Source organism: Mesocricetus auratus, unplaced genomic scaffold, assembly GCF_017639785.1.
Source record: "Mesocricetus auratus isolate SY011 unplaced genomic scaffold, BCM_Maur_2.0 Super-Scaffold_100125, whole genome shotgun sequence".
Classification (NCBI taxonomy): Eukaryota; Metazoa; Chordata; class Mammalia; order Rodentia; family Cricetidae; genus Mesocricetus; species Mesocricetus auratus.
Window position 1 is genome coordinate 375,945 of NW_024429248.1, and position 16,980 is coordinate 392,924.

The 16,980-nt window shown below is 49.9% G+C and overlaps 1 protein-coding gene across 1 annotated transcript in view; it reads left to right on the forward strand.

Annotated features, from left to right (window-relative positions):
* Positions 1 to 16,145, forward strand: part of Znf282 (zinc finger protein 282) — a 26,444-nt gene extending 10,299 nt beyond the window's left edge. Inside the window, exons 3-8 of the mRNA XM_005087168.4 lie at positions 1,057 to 1,183; positions 1,624 to 1,743; positions 3,751 to 3,870; positions 5,085 to 5,198; positions 5,969 to 6,082; positions 13,688 to 16,145. Of these exons, the coding sequence (XP_005087225.1) occupies positions 1,057 to 1,183; positions 1,624 to 1,743; positions 3,751 to 3,870; positions 5,085 to 5,198; positions 5,969 to 6,082; positions 13,688 to 14,538 (1,446 nt within the window). The 3' untranslated portion in view covers positions 14,539 to 16,145. The remainder of the gene's footprint in view (positions 1 to 1,056; positions 1,184 to 1,623; positions 1,744 to 3,750; positions 3,871 to 5,084; positions 5,199 to 5,968; positions 6,083 to 13,687) is intronic.
* Positions 16,146 to 16,980: the final 835 nt, after the last annotated feature.

The window sequence follows — 16,980 nt, forward strand, 5'->3', positions numbered from 1 at the left end:
CTAGGTTTGAGTGCCAGCACCCAAACTGAGGCTCCCAACCGTGGTAACTCCAGTTCTAACCCCGTCTTCTGGCCTCTGCAAGTCTGTGGTACACAGACATTCATGCAGACAGAACACTCACACACATAAAATAAAAATAATAAAATCTTGAAGAAAAAAAACTTAACTGTGTACGCACAGGTTATCCGGGATCTGAAATGCAGGTTTTGTCTCCCAGTTTTACAGTTCTTGACGTTCTGATTCCCGCTTGGCGCCTCTCATGTCCCTGAACTCTCAAAGAAGCACACTGACTGTGGCTTTGCCTTCAGTGTCTAGTTGTCTAAAATAGCAAAGGGCAGGATTAAATGCTTAATTTAAAAAACAGAGAGAGGAGAGAGAGAGAGGCAAGAGACGGCTCGGCAGGTTAAGAGCTCTTGCTGCTAAGCCTGACAGCTTGGATCCCGGTAGAATTTGAGAACCAGTTTCACAAAGTTGTCCTCTGACCTCCTCGTGTGTCTCAGTGGCATGGATGCTTCCACGCGCATATGCACGATACACAGCGAGTAAGCAAAGTGTTTACAAAAAAAAAAAAAAAAGCAGCACCGAGCGGTGGAGAACGCCTTCTTTTTATTTTATTTTTTTGGTTTTATGAGACGGGGTTTCTCTGTATTGTTTTGGAGGCGAGAAGCGCCGTCTTAGGACCCCGCCCACTGCATGCTGGAATGTGGTTGGCTTGCCCCTGTGGAGAGCCACACAGAACAGTATTCTCTGGGCACTTTTGACAGGGCATTGTACACACAGACTCGCAGACGCTATGGTTCTCCCGTTCTCTGGAACTCAGTCTCTCCGTGACCACCCAGCTGTGCGCTCTGTGTCAGGTGACGCCGTTGCTGTTGGCTACCTGGGAAGGACGGCTACCGGGAGCTCTGAATCCGTAGAGATGAGTGGATGTGAGCTGAGATGTAGAACTTGGGGTTCTGGGAACAGAGGCCAAGCCCTGAGATAGGTTGGCTCTGTGGCCCCAGGACCTGGGTGAGGAACTGCAGCTGACTAAAAAAAAAATCCTTGTTGACCCAGGTCCCCGTGACCTTCGTGGATATTGCTGTCTACTTCTCTGAGGATGAGTGGAAGAACTTGGATGAATGGCAGAAGGAGCTCTACAGCAATCTGGTGAAGGAGAACTACAAGACCCTCATGTCCCTGGGTAAGGACGCCTCCCCTCCGTTGCCGAGAGCTCTCTGCTGAGAGCTTCAAGGTGTAAAGGAGCCTAGCGGAAAGGGACTCGGAACTTTTTATGGCAGGATGAGACTTTAAAGGTTGGCGGCTGAGCCTGCCGACTGTGGAGGTGTATGCGACACTACCATTATTCTAGAATGCCACGAAATAGCGAGTTTGTGCCTCCTTGTGTTGTGTCCTAACAGCCTGGGGTCAACTATGGGCTGGTTACTCCTGGCTTTGGGAAATGAGTTCTTTCTGCATTCGAAGCTCGGGAATCCTTGTTGGCTTGCTTCCTTGGTTCCTTCCTTACACAATGACCGCCGTGCTGAGGGACATTGGCAACAGACAGCCCAGCTCTGTCACCTAAGCCTGAATTCACTCGTCGGCTTCATGCAACCCTTCTCTCCCTTTCTCTCCGTCTCACAGATGCGGATGGCCCGGTGTCCAAGCCGGATGCTCCAGTTCAGGCAGAGCCCAGGGAAGAGCCTTGTGTGTGGGAGCAGCATCACCCCGAAGAGAGAGAGATCCCAGTGGCTGCGGACACAGGTGATGACTGTTGAAGTAGGGACGGGAAAGGGAGGAACAGGAGAGGAAAGCTGGGCACCCTGCGCTCACACGGAGAGTCGACGCTGTGTGGGTCAGGAGAGAATAGCTCTTAATGCTCCTAGGAGCCGCCTCTGCCACGGTCGCAGTGGCACCACAGGACACGCCCTTCGGGCCTAAAACTGTGCCACGCTTACCAGCCTTTGATAGCTCTGAATTTACAGTAAGCTAGTGGAGGGACTGGGTGTGAACCTTTAATCCTAACGCTGAAGAGGCGTAGAGGCAAGTTGATTTCTGTGAGTTTGAGGCCAGCCTGGTCTGTGTAGAGAATCCCAGGCCAGCGAGGGTGGCGTAGTGAGACCCTATCTCAAAAACATAAAAACCAAGGAAGGAAGGATTTGGGCTGAGATGGGGTACGTGAGCTTGATGGGGGTGCATGAGGTCTTAGGCTTGGGATCAGCTGATACACACATACCCCACCCCCACCACAAGTCTTTTCTCTCACTCAGGAACCATTAGTCCTAAGACTGTCGCTTCTGGCAGCTTTGACTGGGATGGAAGACACTAGCTCTGCCCTGGAGGACTTCCCCAGGTGCCTCTGCTTCCTGAACAGTGTTGGGCAAGATGTGGAGCAATGCTGTCCTGGTGTCCTCTGCTTGACTTGGGAATTCCTACCCATTGGCTCTCATCTCTTACCACTTTTTTTACGATTTATTTATTTATTACATATACAGAGTTCTGCCAGAAGAGGGCACCGGATTGACTTGTAGATGGTTCTGAGCCACCATGTGGTCGCTGGGAATTGAACTCAGGACCTCTGGATGAGCAGTCAGGGCTCTTAACCTCTCTCTGAGCCACTTTTTAAAATAAGATTTTCATGGAAATTTTCAGACTGTTCTTCCTCCTTTCCAATCTTTAGTTTTGTTATACTTTATTGGTCATAAAATTCTCCCTTTTAAATTATAAACTCGGGTCTAGAGAGATGGCTCTGTGGTTAAGAGCCCTGACTGCTCTTCCAGAGGTCCTGAGTTCAACTCCCAGCAATCACTTGGTGGCTCGAGTCTATAGTGGTATCCGATGCTTTCTTCTGGCATCAAGGTTGTTTACATGCAGATTGAGAATCCCCCCACTCTTATTAGCAGCCCCTCCCACTTCCCTTTCTTGCAGTCCCAGCAAAGTCGGCCTGCCTTTGTCTCTGTGGGCTCCACATGATGGATGTTTCATATCTCAGTGGCCTTCCCCAGTCTTAATCAAGAACCTCAGATATTCTTTGGCAGCTGTGGTTACAGACTCTGACATCGTATGGCAGCTTTTTACATTTTAGGCCCTTGTGACCTCAACAGCCTGAGCTGTCTTCCACCAAGAGCTATTACATTGTCCCAGAAAGCCCCAGAAGAAAATGCCCTATTGGCTACAAAACAGGACTCCGTGAAAAACATAGGTTGTTGGCTTTTATATTTAGGAATACTGTTTTATTCACCCAACATCAGGATTTGGTTGTGCCTCTGCCTGGCCTGATTGCTTCATAGAGCAATGTTTGTGTCTGGCCCCTAGGGTAGAAAATCCAAGGGTAAGTGACCCCTGTACAAACATGCTCAAACATGCTCCGAGTTCTGGTTAGCTCAGCAGTCATAAGGTAACCATCTCCAAAGCCTCTCTGGCTTCTCAGGCTTCTCAGGCTTCGTGCTGTTGGCCTAGTCTTTCTCTTTTTGAGACAGGGTCTTACTCCGAGCCCAACCTGGATTAGAACTCAAACTGACCTCCAACTCAAGGTGATCCTCCTGCCTCAGCCTCTTGACTGCTGGGATTGCAGCCATGAGCCATCATATCCTTTCTGTTGGATATTCTCACTTCTCTGCTGTTGGAGTCCCACATGACTCCAGTAGGGCCCTCCAAGATTCTTGTACTGTCCCATGGAAGTGCTGACAACTATGATTCTGGCCACGGTACAACTTGGTGACCGACATACTGGAAAAAAAGATCCTAAGAAGTGTGGTTCTCTCTCCCCAGGAACAGAGCCCCTGGTGCCTGCACAGGATATGTCCTCCCAGGTGAAGCGAGAAGAAGCCCTGTGTGTTCGGAGCCAGAGGGGCCTGGAAGACAGAGCCATCCCCACAGAATCCATCACTGGTAAGTGAGCCAAATAGCCACTCGGCACAGGACAGGTGGGGCAGTGCGTGGCCAATAGCCACCCGAGGGCGTCAGGCTAGAGGACCATGCTAGCAGAGGAAGATCTGTGAGCTGGACTGAGACAAGGCTTCCATAGAGATACGAACATGACATTCAGCACTGAGGTCTATAGCTACATTCAGCTTTCCTTGTTCTGATTTTTTTTTTCTCTCCTTTGTCTAGTTTTGGATGGTCCCTGTGTCCCCTATAAAAACAGTTTAGTAAAAACACTTCACTGGGCTCTATAGGTGGCAGAATATTGAAGCCAGTAAGACCTATTCCTGGACCACAAATATTTATGGGCTGCCACTTTCAAGCCTGGCACGCCATTGCGGCATGCCCATGGGGAGCTGCTCCTCGATGGTGTTTTATCTGGGCTGCATCTGGGTGAGAATCTGCCGTGGCAGGTGTGTGTACAGTGAGGCCCCGTTCTCCAGAGAGACAGAGCCAACAGTTTGTGTTTGTGCAATGTGATCGTGTACACGCATATATGTAGAAGGATTTGTTTTTTAACAAACTGGCTAACGTGATTATAGTGGCTGACAGATCCGAAATTTGCTAGCAAGTAGGCTAGCAGGATGGGGCCTGGGAAGAATTGGTGTTGTTAAGAGATAAGAAGGTGATAAATTGAGTTTGATTAAGAAAAAAGAAAAAAAATTGATGCAGAGATTAATGTAGCCAAGGCTAGCCTCAAGCTTTCTATGTGGTCAAGGATGACCTAGAGGTTTCTGATCATCCTGGCTTCCCCTCCCAAGTATGAAGATTGCAGGTGTTACATCCCAGTTTAGGAGCCTGTTAAAAACAACAACAACAACAACAACAAAAAGAGGATGTTTTGTCTTAGAAAACTTCCATTCAGATACTGATAAGAGTCTTCCTTGGGAAGGCAGTTTTCCTTGGAAATCACCTCATAAGGTCCTTTCTTCTGTAGCTCCAGAGCAGAGATCTCATCCTGGTTAATCACCGCTCTGTGACACCCACTGGCCTTCAGGCACAGCTCTGTTTATTATGGCTAGAGCGGCTGGAACCTTTAGTTAATTGGGATAAGTTATTTATTCTTACCCTTGACTTTTAGGGAAAACAAACAATTGCATGAAATCAGATTCACTAAAAACACGGACTTGTGGGGATTTGCCCTTCTCTAACACCTTTGTTGCCTCTGCTCTCCTGAGTAGACTCCCCCATCTCCGCCCAGGACCTCTTGTCCCGGATTAAGCAAGAGGAGCAGCAGTGTGTGTGGGACCAGCAGGATTTGGCAGAGAGAGATATTCCCACAGATCCCAATTCAGGTGAGAAAAGAGGGCAGAGTGAATTGTTGAATTTACCATTCATTGTGTCAGTGGGAACTGATACAAAAATTACCTTAGCATCGCTTTCTGAAGATTTCAAAACAGAAAGACTTCAAAAAGCTGTTGAGTGTGTTTGTGTGTCAAGGAGCAAGTAATTTATATTTTCTGGAATTTCCTTCCCTTTTTTCTCAGGACTTACTTTTTCTTTAATTATTCGTACGTGGGTGCCTACAGAGGCTGGGTTCCCTGGGGCTCTTGTATAGAGGGTTATGAGCTACTGATGTGTGTGATGGGAACTGAACTTGGGTCTTCTGCGAGAGCAGCAAGTGTTCTTACTCACAGGGTCATTCCCTCCAGCCCCTTTTCTGGAGTCTCATTTATATGGCATCTCCCGTAGAAATTCTGAGGAGGTTCCAGCTGCTGAGGGAAGCCACACCCACCCGTGTCCTGCCCAGGGCTAGGGAAGGGTTAATGTGTGAGTTTGTAGAGCTGGGAGGTCTCATCCTACTCTCCATTTCTGGGAGAGACGATGAGAAACTGAGTCCAGGAGTTCATAGAGGGCACTGGGCAGATGGAAGTAGAACCCCCTCATAGCATCCTCAGGTCTTACCAGTCAGTAACTGCTGCCTCTGTGCTGTTAAACCAGCCAGCTGTGGCACTGAGGGCCTTCAAAGCTGAGCCTCCCTCCAGCACAGCCCGGCCTGGCGGTCTCTTTGGAGTTCAGTGAAAATGAATGAAGTCTTAAGATTGCCTTTTCCCCCTGACAACAGAATCCCTCATCTCAGCACATGACATTTTGTCCTGGATCAAGCAGGAGGAGCAGCCGTACCCATGGGGCCCACGTGACTCAATGGAAGGAGAGCTCGGATTAGACTCTGGCCCAAGTGAGTGATGTGTGCCTCTTCTAGAACCCTGGGGGTGTTTGGTCTAGAGCAGTTGAAGCCTGCAGTAGAGTTGCTTGCCTCAGCCTACCCCTTCTAGGGTGATTTTGCTGGTGGCAGCCTTTTAGGATCTGGAGGAACTGTTGCTGGATGGGAGAGGTGAGTCCATGCTTGGAGTGGAATTTAGAGCAGTCACTTTGGCAACCTGTTGGCAAACTCGGATGATGTGGAGAACCAGATTGACCACGGGCGCTGGAAGAAATGACAATAGCCGCCACCTCAGTTGCCCCAGCCACCATTTCTAGATTTGGCTTTTTTTTTTTTTTTTTTTTTTGGTGTGGTTTTTCGAGACAGGGTTTCTCTGTGGCTTTGGAGGCTGTCCTGGAACTAGCTCTTGTAGACCAGGCTGGCCTCGAACTCACAGAAATCCGCCTGCCTCTGCCTCCCGAGTGCTGGGATTAAAGGCGTGCGCCACCAACGCCCGGCTAGATTTGGCATTTTTAATTTACTTAAATTCTATGTTTTAGGGTGTTTTAGACAAAGGCTCAAGTATCCCAGGTTGGCCTTGAATTCTTTATATAGCCAAGGATGGCCTTGGACTCCTGATTCTCCTGTTTGCACCTCCTGAGTGCTTATAGGCCTGTGACCACAAACCCAGTTTTATGTGGTTCTGAGGATGAAACCCAAGGCTTTGGTTTAAGCACACTAGGGCAAGCACTCTAACAACTGAGGCACATTCCTGCCTTTTTAGGTCCGGCCTTGAAGGCACAGGAAGTAGCTCATCAGACATTGCCAGGATGTTCTCTCGGGCTTTGTCTTTGGCCCTACCTTCCCGTTTCTCTAGGAGTTAGGAGCACACGGGTCTTGAGGAGCCTTTCCCTGGGTCTGTGCAGGTGTAGCAACAGACTTGGGGAAAGCCCCCAGGGAATTTGCTAGGATTTACAAAGGGCTACTTCCTACTTTAGTTTGGATATGATAAATCACAGAACATTTCAAGTCAGGGTATTTTATCTGGGGGAGGCAATGCCCAGAATCGCAGAGGCATAAGAATCTAGACATGTTTGTCCCATCAGTTACTATAGCCTTTTTGCAAGGCTTCTTTTCTTTCTCCTGAAGGGAACCTGCCTTCTGCTTATTAAGACTAGAATTTGAACCCAGCATTTCATCTGTGGTTCTTTGAGGTTTAAGATGGCTCTAGTACAACAGACACATAGATCTTCCAAAGCTTTTGGACTGGAGAGGTGACTCAGCAGTTAAGCATACACACTTCTGAGGGTGCTGGCTCCCAATCCCGTGTAACTCCAGTTCCAGAGGATCTACAACCCCTAACCTCCATGGGTGTTGCATTCATGTACCACACATGGACGCATGTAACTGAAATAAGGCCTTCAGAGCCTTCAGATTTATTTATTTTAGTTTATGTGTATAGTGTTAACCATATATATATATATATGTATATATATATATATCTGTGCACCATTTAAGTGTGGAGGTCAGAAGAAGTCATTGGATCCCATGGAGCTGGAGTTACAGACAGTTGTGAGCCACCGTGTTGGGTGTTGCGAATTGAACCTGGGTCCTCGGCAAGAAAAGTGTTCTTAACCACGGAAACATCTCTTCAGCCCCATAGACACAAATCTTTTTTTTTTTTTTAATGGTAGCCTTAGTACTCTGGTTCCCAGAGATATGTAGATGGATGATTTGGAAGGTGTATTATGTGTGAGAACCGTTTGGAAAGGGATTGGCGGGAAGAGGATGAAATACAAAAATAGGTACTGGTTGGTCAGCCAGCCTCCTTCCCGAGTCCTGGGCCAGGCATAGAGAGCGTATGCATAGGTGTCCTTGTTGGACTCCAGGTTCGACGTCGGCCCAGCTGGGTGTGGTATTTTAGTGAAAGAGGCTCCTTATTTTATATATTAATACTATGAATTGAGACTGTAGGAAAAGGTTGGAAATCCAGTGCGCCAAAAACTAGTGTGCATGAGACTATTAGGCAGGTCTGGGTAGAATTTTGGGTCCATTGGCTACTGTGTGCTTCCAGAGGAGGCTGAGCTGGGCGTCTCTACCCAGACACCTTCTTGAAATTCCCATGTTAACCACTGTCTTGGGTCAAAACAATGGGCCCCACCTTTTCTGTTTATTCAACGGTAATCTACTAGTGCCTACTCAGTGCAATGCACTGTTGTAAGTACAAAGGACAGGCAGGGAATGAAGGCTTTTTCCTTTGTGGGAAGGGGAAGGACAACAAACAAGCCAACAAGCGATCGTATTAAGTCAAAGTCGTGTGTGGCCAGTGCTCCAGGGTGCCAGACCAGGAAAACAGGAAGAAGAGAGCAAGCAAGAGGGCTAAGGGCAAAAGAACCAGGAACAGCCTCCTGGGAAAGGGATTGCTGAATGTGCTCAAAAAGAGGAGACACGGACTCATCTGGAATAATAGACTGCAGGGACGTGCAAGAACAAAGCCAAGAGGCCTTAGGAGCTGGGTAGAGCTCCTGTGCGTGCGTGTGCATGCGTGCGTGCGTGCGTGCGTGCGTGCGTGCGTGCGTGCGTGCGTGCGTGCGTGTGTGTGTGTGTGTGTGTGTGTGTGTGTGTGTGTGTATGTGTTCAAAGAACAACTTTCTGGAGTCAATTCTCTACTTCCACCATGTGGGCTCTAGAGATCCTACCAGGTCATTAGGCAAGGACTGAGTGCCTTTACATACTAAGCCATCATGCCAGCCCTGGACTGTATTCTAATAAGAAAGGAGCCTAGCAGAGGGAGTTCATTAGGGTAATATAGGTAATATAATGAGACCTGATTGCCTTACTCCCAAGTGTACCTGGCCATTTTTTCCTTAAGAGTTACTCATTTTATGTTATGCGTTTGAGTGTTTTATCTGCATGTGTATATGTGCACTGTATGCATGTGTATATGTGCACTGTATGCATGTGTATATGTGCACTGTATGCATGTGTTTATGTGCACTGTATGCATGTATATATGTGCACTGTATGCATGTATATATGTGCACTGTATGCATGTGTATGTGCACTGTATGTATGTGTTTATGTGCACTGTATGTATGTGTATATGTGCACTATATGCATGTGTTTATGTGCACTGTATGCATGTATATATGTGCACTGTATGCATGTGTATGTGCACTGTATGTATGTGTTTATGTGCACTGTATGTATGTGTTTATATGCACTGTATGCATGTGTTTATGTGCACTGTATGCATGTGTATATGTGCACTGTATGCATGTTTGGTGCCTGAGGCCAGAAGATGCTATTGTATCCCCTGGAACTGGGGTTATGGACAGTTGTGAGCTGCCATGGAGGGGGTGATGCTGGGGTTTGAACCCAGATCCTCTGTAACAGTCCTCTCCATCCCCGGGTTTCCATTTTTACAAGGTAAGTTCAAGAACGGGCATGGTGGCTTAGAGTTAGATGGGAAGCTGAGGAAATGTTTTGCAAGCTGGCAAGTTTGCAGTAAGCCAAGTGAAGTCAGGGTGAGCACAGTCGCAGTGCTCATGGAGAGAAGGGATGGGCAGTAACTGGTGGACACCTGGGAAGTGAGTAATCAGGAACGCCTTCTGGATCTGGATCTGAAGAGAAAGGGTGCAGGGCATGACCATTTGCTGAAGTGCTCAGCCTGGAGAATGGCCAGGTAGCTATGGAAACCGAGTGTCCTACATTTGACTCTGTTAAAAATCTCAGGTGGCTGTCAAGTAGTGAGCTGAGTCAATGAGTACAAGAGTCCAGAGCTCAAGAGAAAGTTTAGAGCCGGATAGGCTTGGGGCTTATAGGTGGAATGACTTTAGACACCATCTACCTGGTTGAGTCTAATATGGCCTCACTTCAGATATGAGCAACTAGTTTATGAGACTCTAGGCCACCTCTGCCTAGAGCTCCAAATGCTGGAATTCCCACTCCCTCTCAAGTTCATATATAGGATAGAGTTCCCTGCAAAACTGAGGAATATGCTGTCCTTATAATTGAAGTTTTATTGTCGCCAATAGATTCGAATCAGAAGCAGCAGAGGGAAGACGTCTGGATAGGTCGGGGTGGATCCTATCCCCATGAAGTCAGGATATGCCGTGCTTCCAGCACACTAGTGTGTGGCAGTTTGCAGGGTACCGCCACCCAGTGAAGCTCCCCTAAGCGTCAGTGTCCAGAGTTTGACCATGGGCGTGACTGAGTGAATCAACGCCATGAGATCTAGCTCATTCTCTCTTATCCCCTCCCTCAGAGTTGAGAGACAAATCCCAACTTTAATTATGAGGTTGCTTTTGGTCTTTTTGGCATGGCCAGTCCCACCCTGAGTCATCTTATTAGTGTTACCTGTCTAGGGGTTCGCCATGAGCCCATTAACATTCTCCATCAGTGCCCACGTAGAGCAATAAGGATACTTTTGTTAGTAATTCAGAAATATCCAAGGATTTAGAGGCTACATTCCCAGAACCAGGGTCAGAGAACCTAGTAATTACATTAGTTGTTTCAAGGCTTGTGGAGCTATATGAGTTCTTTTTTTATTATTTTATTTTTAAATTTAAATTTAAATTAAAATTAGAAACAAGGTTGCTTCACATCAATTCCAGGTCCCTGTGAGTTCTTAAACCATACAGACAACAGTTAGGAAAAGAAATCTCAGTAGAGACCAAAACTGGCCTTACTGAGGCTATGAAGGAAAATAGTCTCTTGGACAGAAGTGAGGGAAAAATTACATCAGTTACCCAAGAGAAATGAAATATGCTTGGCAGAGAAGAGGCTTTTGGATTTGACAATCTGGAGATTATTCATGACCTTCCGAAAAGGCCATGGTATGGTGGTTCTTGCCTTTAATCCCCGCACTTGGGAGGCAGAGGTGGATGGATCTCTGTGAGTTCAGAGCCAGTCAGGGCTACGCAGGAGACCTTGTCTTAAAAACAAAAACAAAAAAACTTCTGGCTCTGTAGTTCAGTGGTGGAACTTCCCCAGCATGTGTCAGGCCCTGGATTCAAACCTGGGGCAGGGAGGGGGTGATGAAGTGGTTAGAACGAATGTCAGTGACTGATCCTGATGTAATATGCCTGTGTGAGTGTACACACTCAAGGATGTCAGAAGAGCGCATCAGGGGCTGGAGAGATGGCTCAGAGGTTAAGAGCACTGACTGCTCTTCCAGAGGACCTGAGTTCAATCCCCAACAACCACATGGTGGCTCAGAGTTATCTGTAATGAGATCTGGTGCTCTCTGCAGGCACACATGCAGACAGAACACTGTGCAAAATAAAATAAATATGATGATGATGATGATAATAATAATAATAAAAGAAGAGAGCATCAGACTCCTTGGGACTGGAGTTACAGATGGTGGTGAGCTGCTTGTGGGTGCTGGAAAGCTAACACTGGTCCCCGGGAAGGGTAGCAAGTGCTCAGAACCACTGAGTCCTCTATCCAACTCCAGTTCCTAGACTGTTAACTGCTTTAGAACCCTGATTTCAACCTCTTGAGGGATAAGTAAGTTTTGTCTTCTGTGTAACTAGAGTAGGCAGTCCCTGCAGGGTCAGGCTTACTTGATTTCAGGACCCAGCTATGTTTTTGATTCTTTCTACCTCTTTCATTGGCCACTGTTGGTGTGGCACCAACCTTGGGCTGATGTCAACATCCCATCAGTTATCCCAAGTATCACACATGTAGACCTGGCAGGAGGGGCAAAGTTAAGTTTGTTTCCCTATAAACTCTTAAGGCAATGTTTTTTCAACTTGCGGGTCATCACCCCTCTCAGGAGGTGGAATGACGGTTTCACAGGGGTCACCTAAGATCATCAGAAAACACAGATATTTATATTGTGATTCATAACAGTAGCAAAATTACAGTAATGAGGTAACAACAAAAATATTTCGATGGTTGGGGGATCGCCACAACACGAGGAACCTGTATTAAAGGCTCACAGCATTAGGAAGGTTGAGAAGCACCACCCTAAGGTCTAAGGAACCTCCCAGAAGTCTCCCAGCAAACTTCTCCAGATCTCGTCTCTTGGTTGTATCTGGATCAGTTTCCCAGCAATAACTGGAAAGTGAAAGCTCTCCTCAAGCCCATGCTTGAGGAGACACAGCTGCAGCAGTTTGTAGAGTGGAGAAGCAGAAGTCTCTGAAGACAAGAGCCAGGGCGCCAGACGGTGGGAAGGCCCCTCAGGACTGGCGTGCAGGTTTCTGCAGCAAGTGCTGAGAGAAACCTGGGAAATGCCATGGAGTGATTGTACCGCTGGACCTCAGTGCTGAATTGCGCCAGGCAGAGAAGACAAAGGCTGGGCCCCAGAGCATGATGGGAAGTGGACCTCTGGTCATGCTGAGGTTCAAGAATTACCAGAGCAGGATTGTCGGTGGGTTCCCCAGGAAGCACCCTTAAGAATTAATGGGCTCGTGGGAGGAGAGAAGTCAACAGGCCTTGGTTGAACAGCGGCAAAAACCCACGTGGTAGGCAGTACAGGGGCCGTAGGGAATCCCACAAAGTGCTTTGTGGCCAGGATAATGCATTTGAACGTCCAGAATATAGGTGAGGATGAATTTGGCTTTTGCTCCTGGCCACTTCTGCAGAAACAGTGGTCAGGGTTGACTAACCCGAGGGAGGGCGGCCTGGTCTGTGTGATGCCGTGTTTCAGAGCTGGCTCCAGAGGCCGAGGAGTCTCAAGGATGGGGTAGAAACATGGCAGTTGTGACTTGGGAAATGACCTTCATTTGACCCTGCTCCCAAATGGGAGCACTGAGGAAAAATAGGGGTGAATGAAAGTTCACTTCTCCACTGTCGTCCTCAGGCTGCCCCTGCCTCCTCTTGGAAGGAGGACCATAACACGGAATGATAGAAGAGGGAGTTGAGGTCACTGTTTTTTAGGCCCCAACTGAACATTCTTCTGAGGTTTGGGCCTGAGCTTACAGTGTTCCATTCTGGCAAGCCTCTAGATGGGTTTCCACCTCGGGAAAAACCTCTCATTCCTGTTGAGTCTCCAAAGATAAATTATCATCATTATCCCTCAGACTACAGCTAAGTCCCGTGTGGTACCCCTTCCCCCCCTGCCCCCCAACTGGCTGTCCTGTAACTCACTCTGTAGTCCAGGCTGACCTCAAACTCACAGACATCCTCCTACCTGTGCCTCTCCCTCTCGAGTACTGGGATTAAAGGTGTGCACCACCACACCTAGTTCAGTCTATGTTGACAAAATTTTAAGTGTGTGTGTGTGTGTGTGTGTGTGTGTGTGTGTGTGTGTGGTGTGGTGTTGCCTGCATACGTGTCTATGCTCTCTGTGCGCGCCTGTTGCCCGTGGAGGTCAGAAGAGAGCATCAGATCCTCCAGAACTGGAGTTAGACAGTTGTGAACTGCATTGTTGTTTTGCTGGAAATCCAACCCAGATCTTGAGGTAGAGCTGGTGCTCTAGACCCCCGAACAGTCTACCTTTGATGTTGACTTCTGGGTAGCAGAAGCGATCTGGAGGGCTTTCTTATCCTTAATCCGAAAGCATGGTGGCTTTTGCGTGCTCACCAAATGAAACTGAGACTTGGAGGATCCAGCCCCGCTCCGGGACCCTGTGGGATACTGAGGAAGTGCTCTATCAATGCGTCACTTCTGTCTCTCTCTCCCCGCCTCCAGGTGACAGCCTGCTGCTGGTGAAGAACCCACCCCCGGCTTCTGCGCCGCCCCAGCCCCAGCCCCAGCCCCAGCCCCAGCCGCAGCCCCAGCCCCAGCCTCCGCCTCACCAGCAGAACCTGCCCGCCTTGGCGGTGCCGGATAACCCTGGCGGCGCCGGGAGCCGCAGCCTGCTGGAGGATGGCTTCCCCGCGCTTCCGGGGGATCGCAGTACGGGAGGCGAGACTCAGCCCGGCGGGGAAGGCAGCGCGGGAGGCGGCAGCGGCGGCGGCACTGGTGCGGGTAACGGCAGCAGTACGGGTGCAAGTGCCGGTGCGGGCAGTGGCTGTGGCAGCTGCTGCCCGGGCGGCCTGCGGCGGAGCCTCCTGACTCACGGTGCGCGCAGCAAGCCCTACTCTTGCTTGGAGTGCGGCAAGACCTTCGGCGTGCGCAAGAGCCTCATCATCCATCACCGCAGCCACACCAAGGAACGGCCCTACGAGTGCGCCGAGTGCGAGAAAAGCTTCAACTGCCACTCCGGCCTCATCCGCCACCAGATGACGCACCGTGGCGAACGGCCCTACAAATGCTCCGAGTGCGAGAAGACCTACAGCCGCAAGGAGCACCTGCAGAACCACCAGCGGCTGCACACGGGCGAGCGGCCCTTCCAGTGTGCGCTCTGCGGCAAGAGCTTCATCCGCAAGCAGAACCTGCTAAAACACCAGCGCATCCATACGGGCGAGCGGCCCTACACGTGCGGCGAGTGCGGCAAGAGCTTCCGCTACAAGGAATCACTCAAGGACCACCTTCGCGTGCACAATGGCCCTGGCCTGGGGGCCCCACGGCCGCTCCAGGTGCCGCCTGAGCGAGACTAGGGTTGGGCTGGGGGGCGGGGAGGACCGGACTGGAGTTGGGACGGGCCAGGGTTCCTGAGGACCAAACGCCCTGCCCCACCATTCTCAGCGCACACCTCCTCGCCCTCTCCCCCCTCCTGCTGGAAATCGGCACCGGAATTGCACTCCAGACAGGGTATTCCAAGGGGTGGACCGGGGTACCCCAGTACTGTCCAACCCTCCGCGGACAGTCCAGCTCATCTCATAAGGTGGACCCAGTGGCCAGGGAAGGTTCCAGAGGGACGGCAAGGCAGCAGGAATCGTTTGGACACACCTCGGACTTGCTAGTGTGCCCACTGGCCACCGGGGCCACAGATTCTGATCAGGGAGAGTGAACAGGGAGTCTCAAAACCCTTGTGAAATACGGAAATACGGTCCGTCCTAAGGTGCGGAGACAGCCCTGCTTTAAAAAAAAAGCAAGGGTGCGATGGGAGCCTGAGGGGTGCGCTAAGGGCAACATTCTCATGACAACACTGCCTCGCGCTCTTGGCAGCGCTTTATACTTTTTTAAAGAGTGTTTTCTATCCGTTAATCTATTTGCACCCTTAGCTTATCCCTTCGAGATGGGTGGGGTAGGGTTTTCCTGACGCGGTAACGGAGGAAAGTGAGACGCAGGTAAGATGGATGTTTAGCAAGACCACGTGAGAACAGTGCGGCCCAGCCGCACCAGGGCTCCAGCCAGTGCCTACCTCTGTCGGTCGTAGACCGCTCTCACCTGGCCTTCCTGGTCTCTCTCTCCTCTCCCTTCCCTCCCGGGATCCCCAAGATCCTCTCAGAAGCAACAGGGGCCAGCTCCTGGGGTTCCTGGGAATGGGGAATTGATTGGCCGCAAAATGTCCTAGGCTTGTTCTTGGGAAGGCTCTTCTTTGATGTGAGCCTGGGCCCCCAGCATCCTGGTCCCCCAGCCTGTCTTTCCCGATTCTGATCATTCAGTCAGGTGCGGCAGCAGCTTTTTACTGCACAGTTAAGGCCAGGCCCTCCAGAGGCAGCTGGTGCCCTGGGTCAGACCTCACCCTGATGATTTACTCGTTTCCCAGGGCGCAGGGTGAGGAAAGACCCGCTGGTAGAGTAGCCACCAAGGAATGAGACTCTGCCCAAGAGGGCCGGGCAAGTGGGTGCTAGAGCCTGAGCTCTCTCCTGCCCTGGGCATCCCAGTTGGTGCTATCTGTTAACTGATTGTGCTCATGGACATGGACACAGACCTACTATGCTCTGACCCTGCAGGCGCCTTGGGAAGCGCCCAAAGGACTCCTTTTCATGTTGGTGCATCGCTCCACGGCTCCCAGCGCCGCAGCCTGGTGGGCCAGTCTCCATTTCAGCATCTTGCATGGCCAGGCACTGACTGGGGTGGGGTGGCATGCCCCAGGACCCTTGTTTGTGTCAAAAAAAATGGCTTTCCTGCTCCCCTTGTGGATCCTGTTTCTCTCCCAGCTAGGGAGCATGGTGGGTGGCCAGCATCTCATGGCACCGCCCTTGTGAGCACTCTGCTTCTGCCCTTCTGCTCATCCTCGCTGCTCTGCTTTCCTCTGACCCCTTTTTGCAAGTGCAAAGGGGATTCTTGAAATTAAATAAAAGGTATCCAGATTGCAGACTGCATGTTCCCAAAGCTGGAGGGGTGTCCAGCATGGCATCCTAAAGCAGACCTCGATGAACCGCAGCCCAATTAAGCTGGGGTTCCTTCACTCAGCTCCTTGAGGGAGGCTGATCTTAGGAAAACAAGTTATCTTGAGATGAGTGCAAGGGTGGCGGTCAGTGGAGTTCCGGTAGAGTAGGCGGGGACCCTCCAGTTCAGGGATTGTTTGGGAGGGGGCAGTATACTACCTTTCAAAAGCGTACAGACACCATTCGCAATCTAAATCTTGGAAAATAAGACCCAAATATTTTTGACTGCTGGAAGTGTGTGTGTGGGAGGGGTAATAGCTACTGAGACATATGCTTAAAACATTTAACACATAGCTTGCGTTTGGCTCAAAGAAGCTGATTCCCAAAGAGGTATGGTGATGGAGCTATTGACAGCCAAGGCTCTGGAACCCCGTTTGATGGGTCCTACTGCCTCTCCCACACTCTGAACGACATCATGGCCCCTCCCCGACTTACGCCATCATGGCCCCTCCCTGATGTGGGTGCTAGAAACCAAATCCAGGTCTATTGCAAGAATAGCAAAGAACCCATCTCTCCAACCCCGGGTGTGTGTGTGTGTGTGTGTGTGTGTGTCTGCTTAAAAATCTCAAATAGTGAAAGGGAGGGGAGAACCCAGGAAGATGAAAGCATCCAGCTCCCATAGCTGCTTCTAGACCCTTCTGAACTGTGCCCATTGTCCCAGGCAGCTGACTCCTGGATCTCAGCATTGCTCTGCACCGCCACCACACACTCCTAGGTATGAAAGCATTGCAAAGGCTGCTACTCAAGAGTACAGAGAGACGA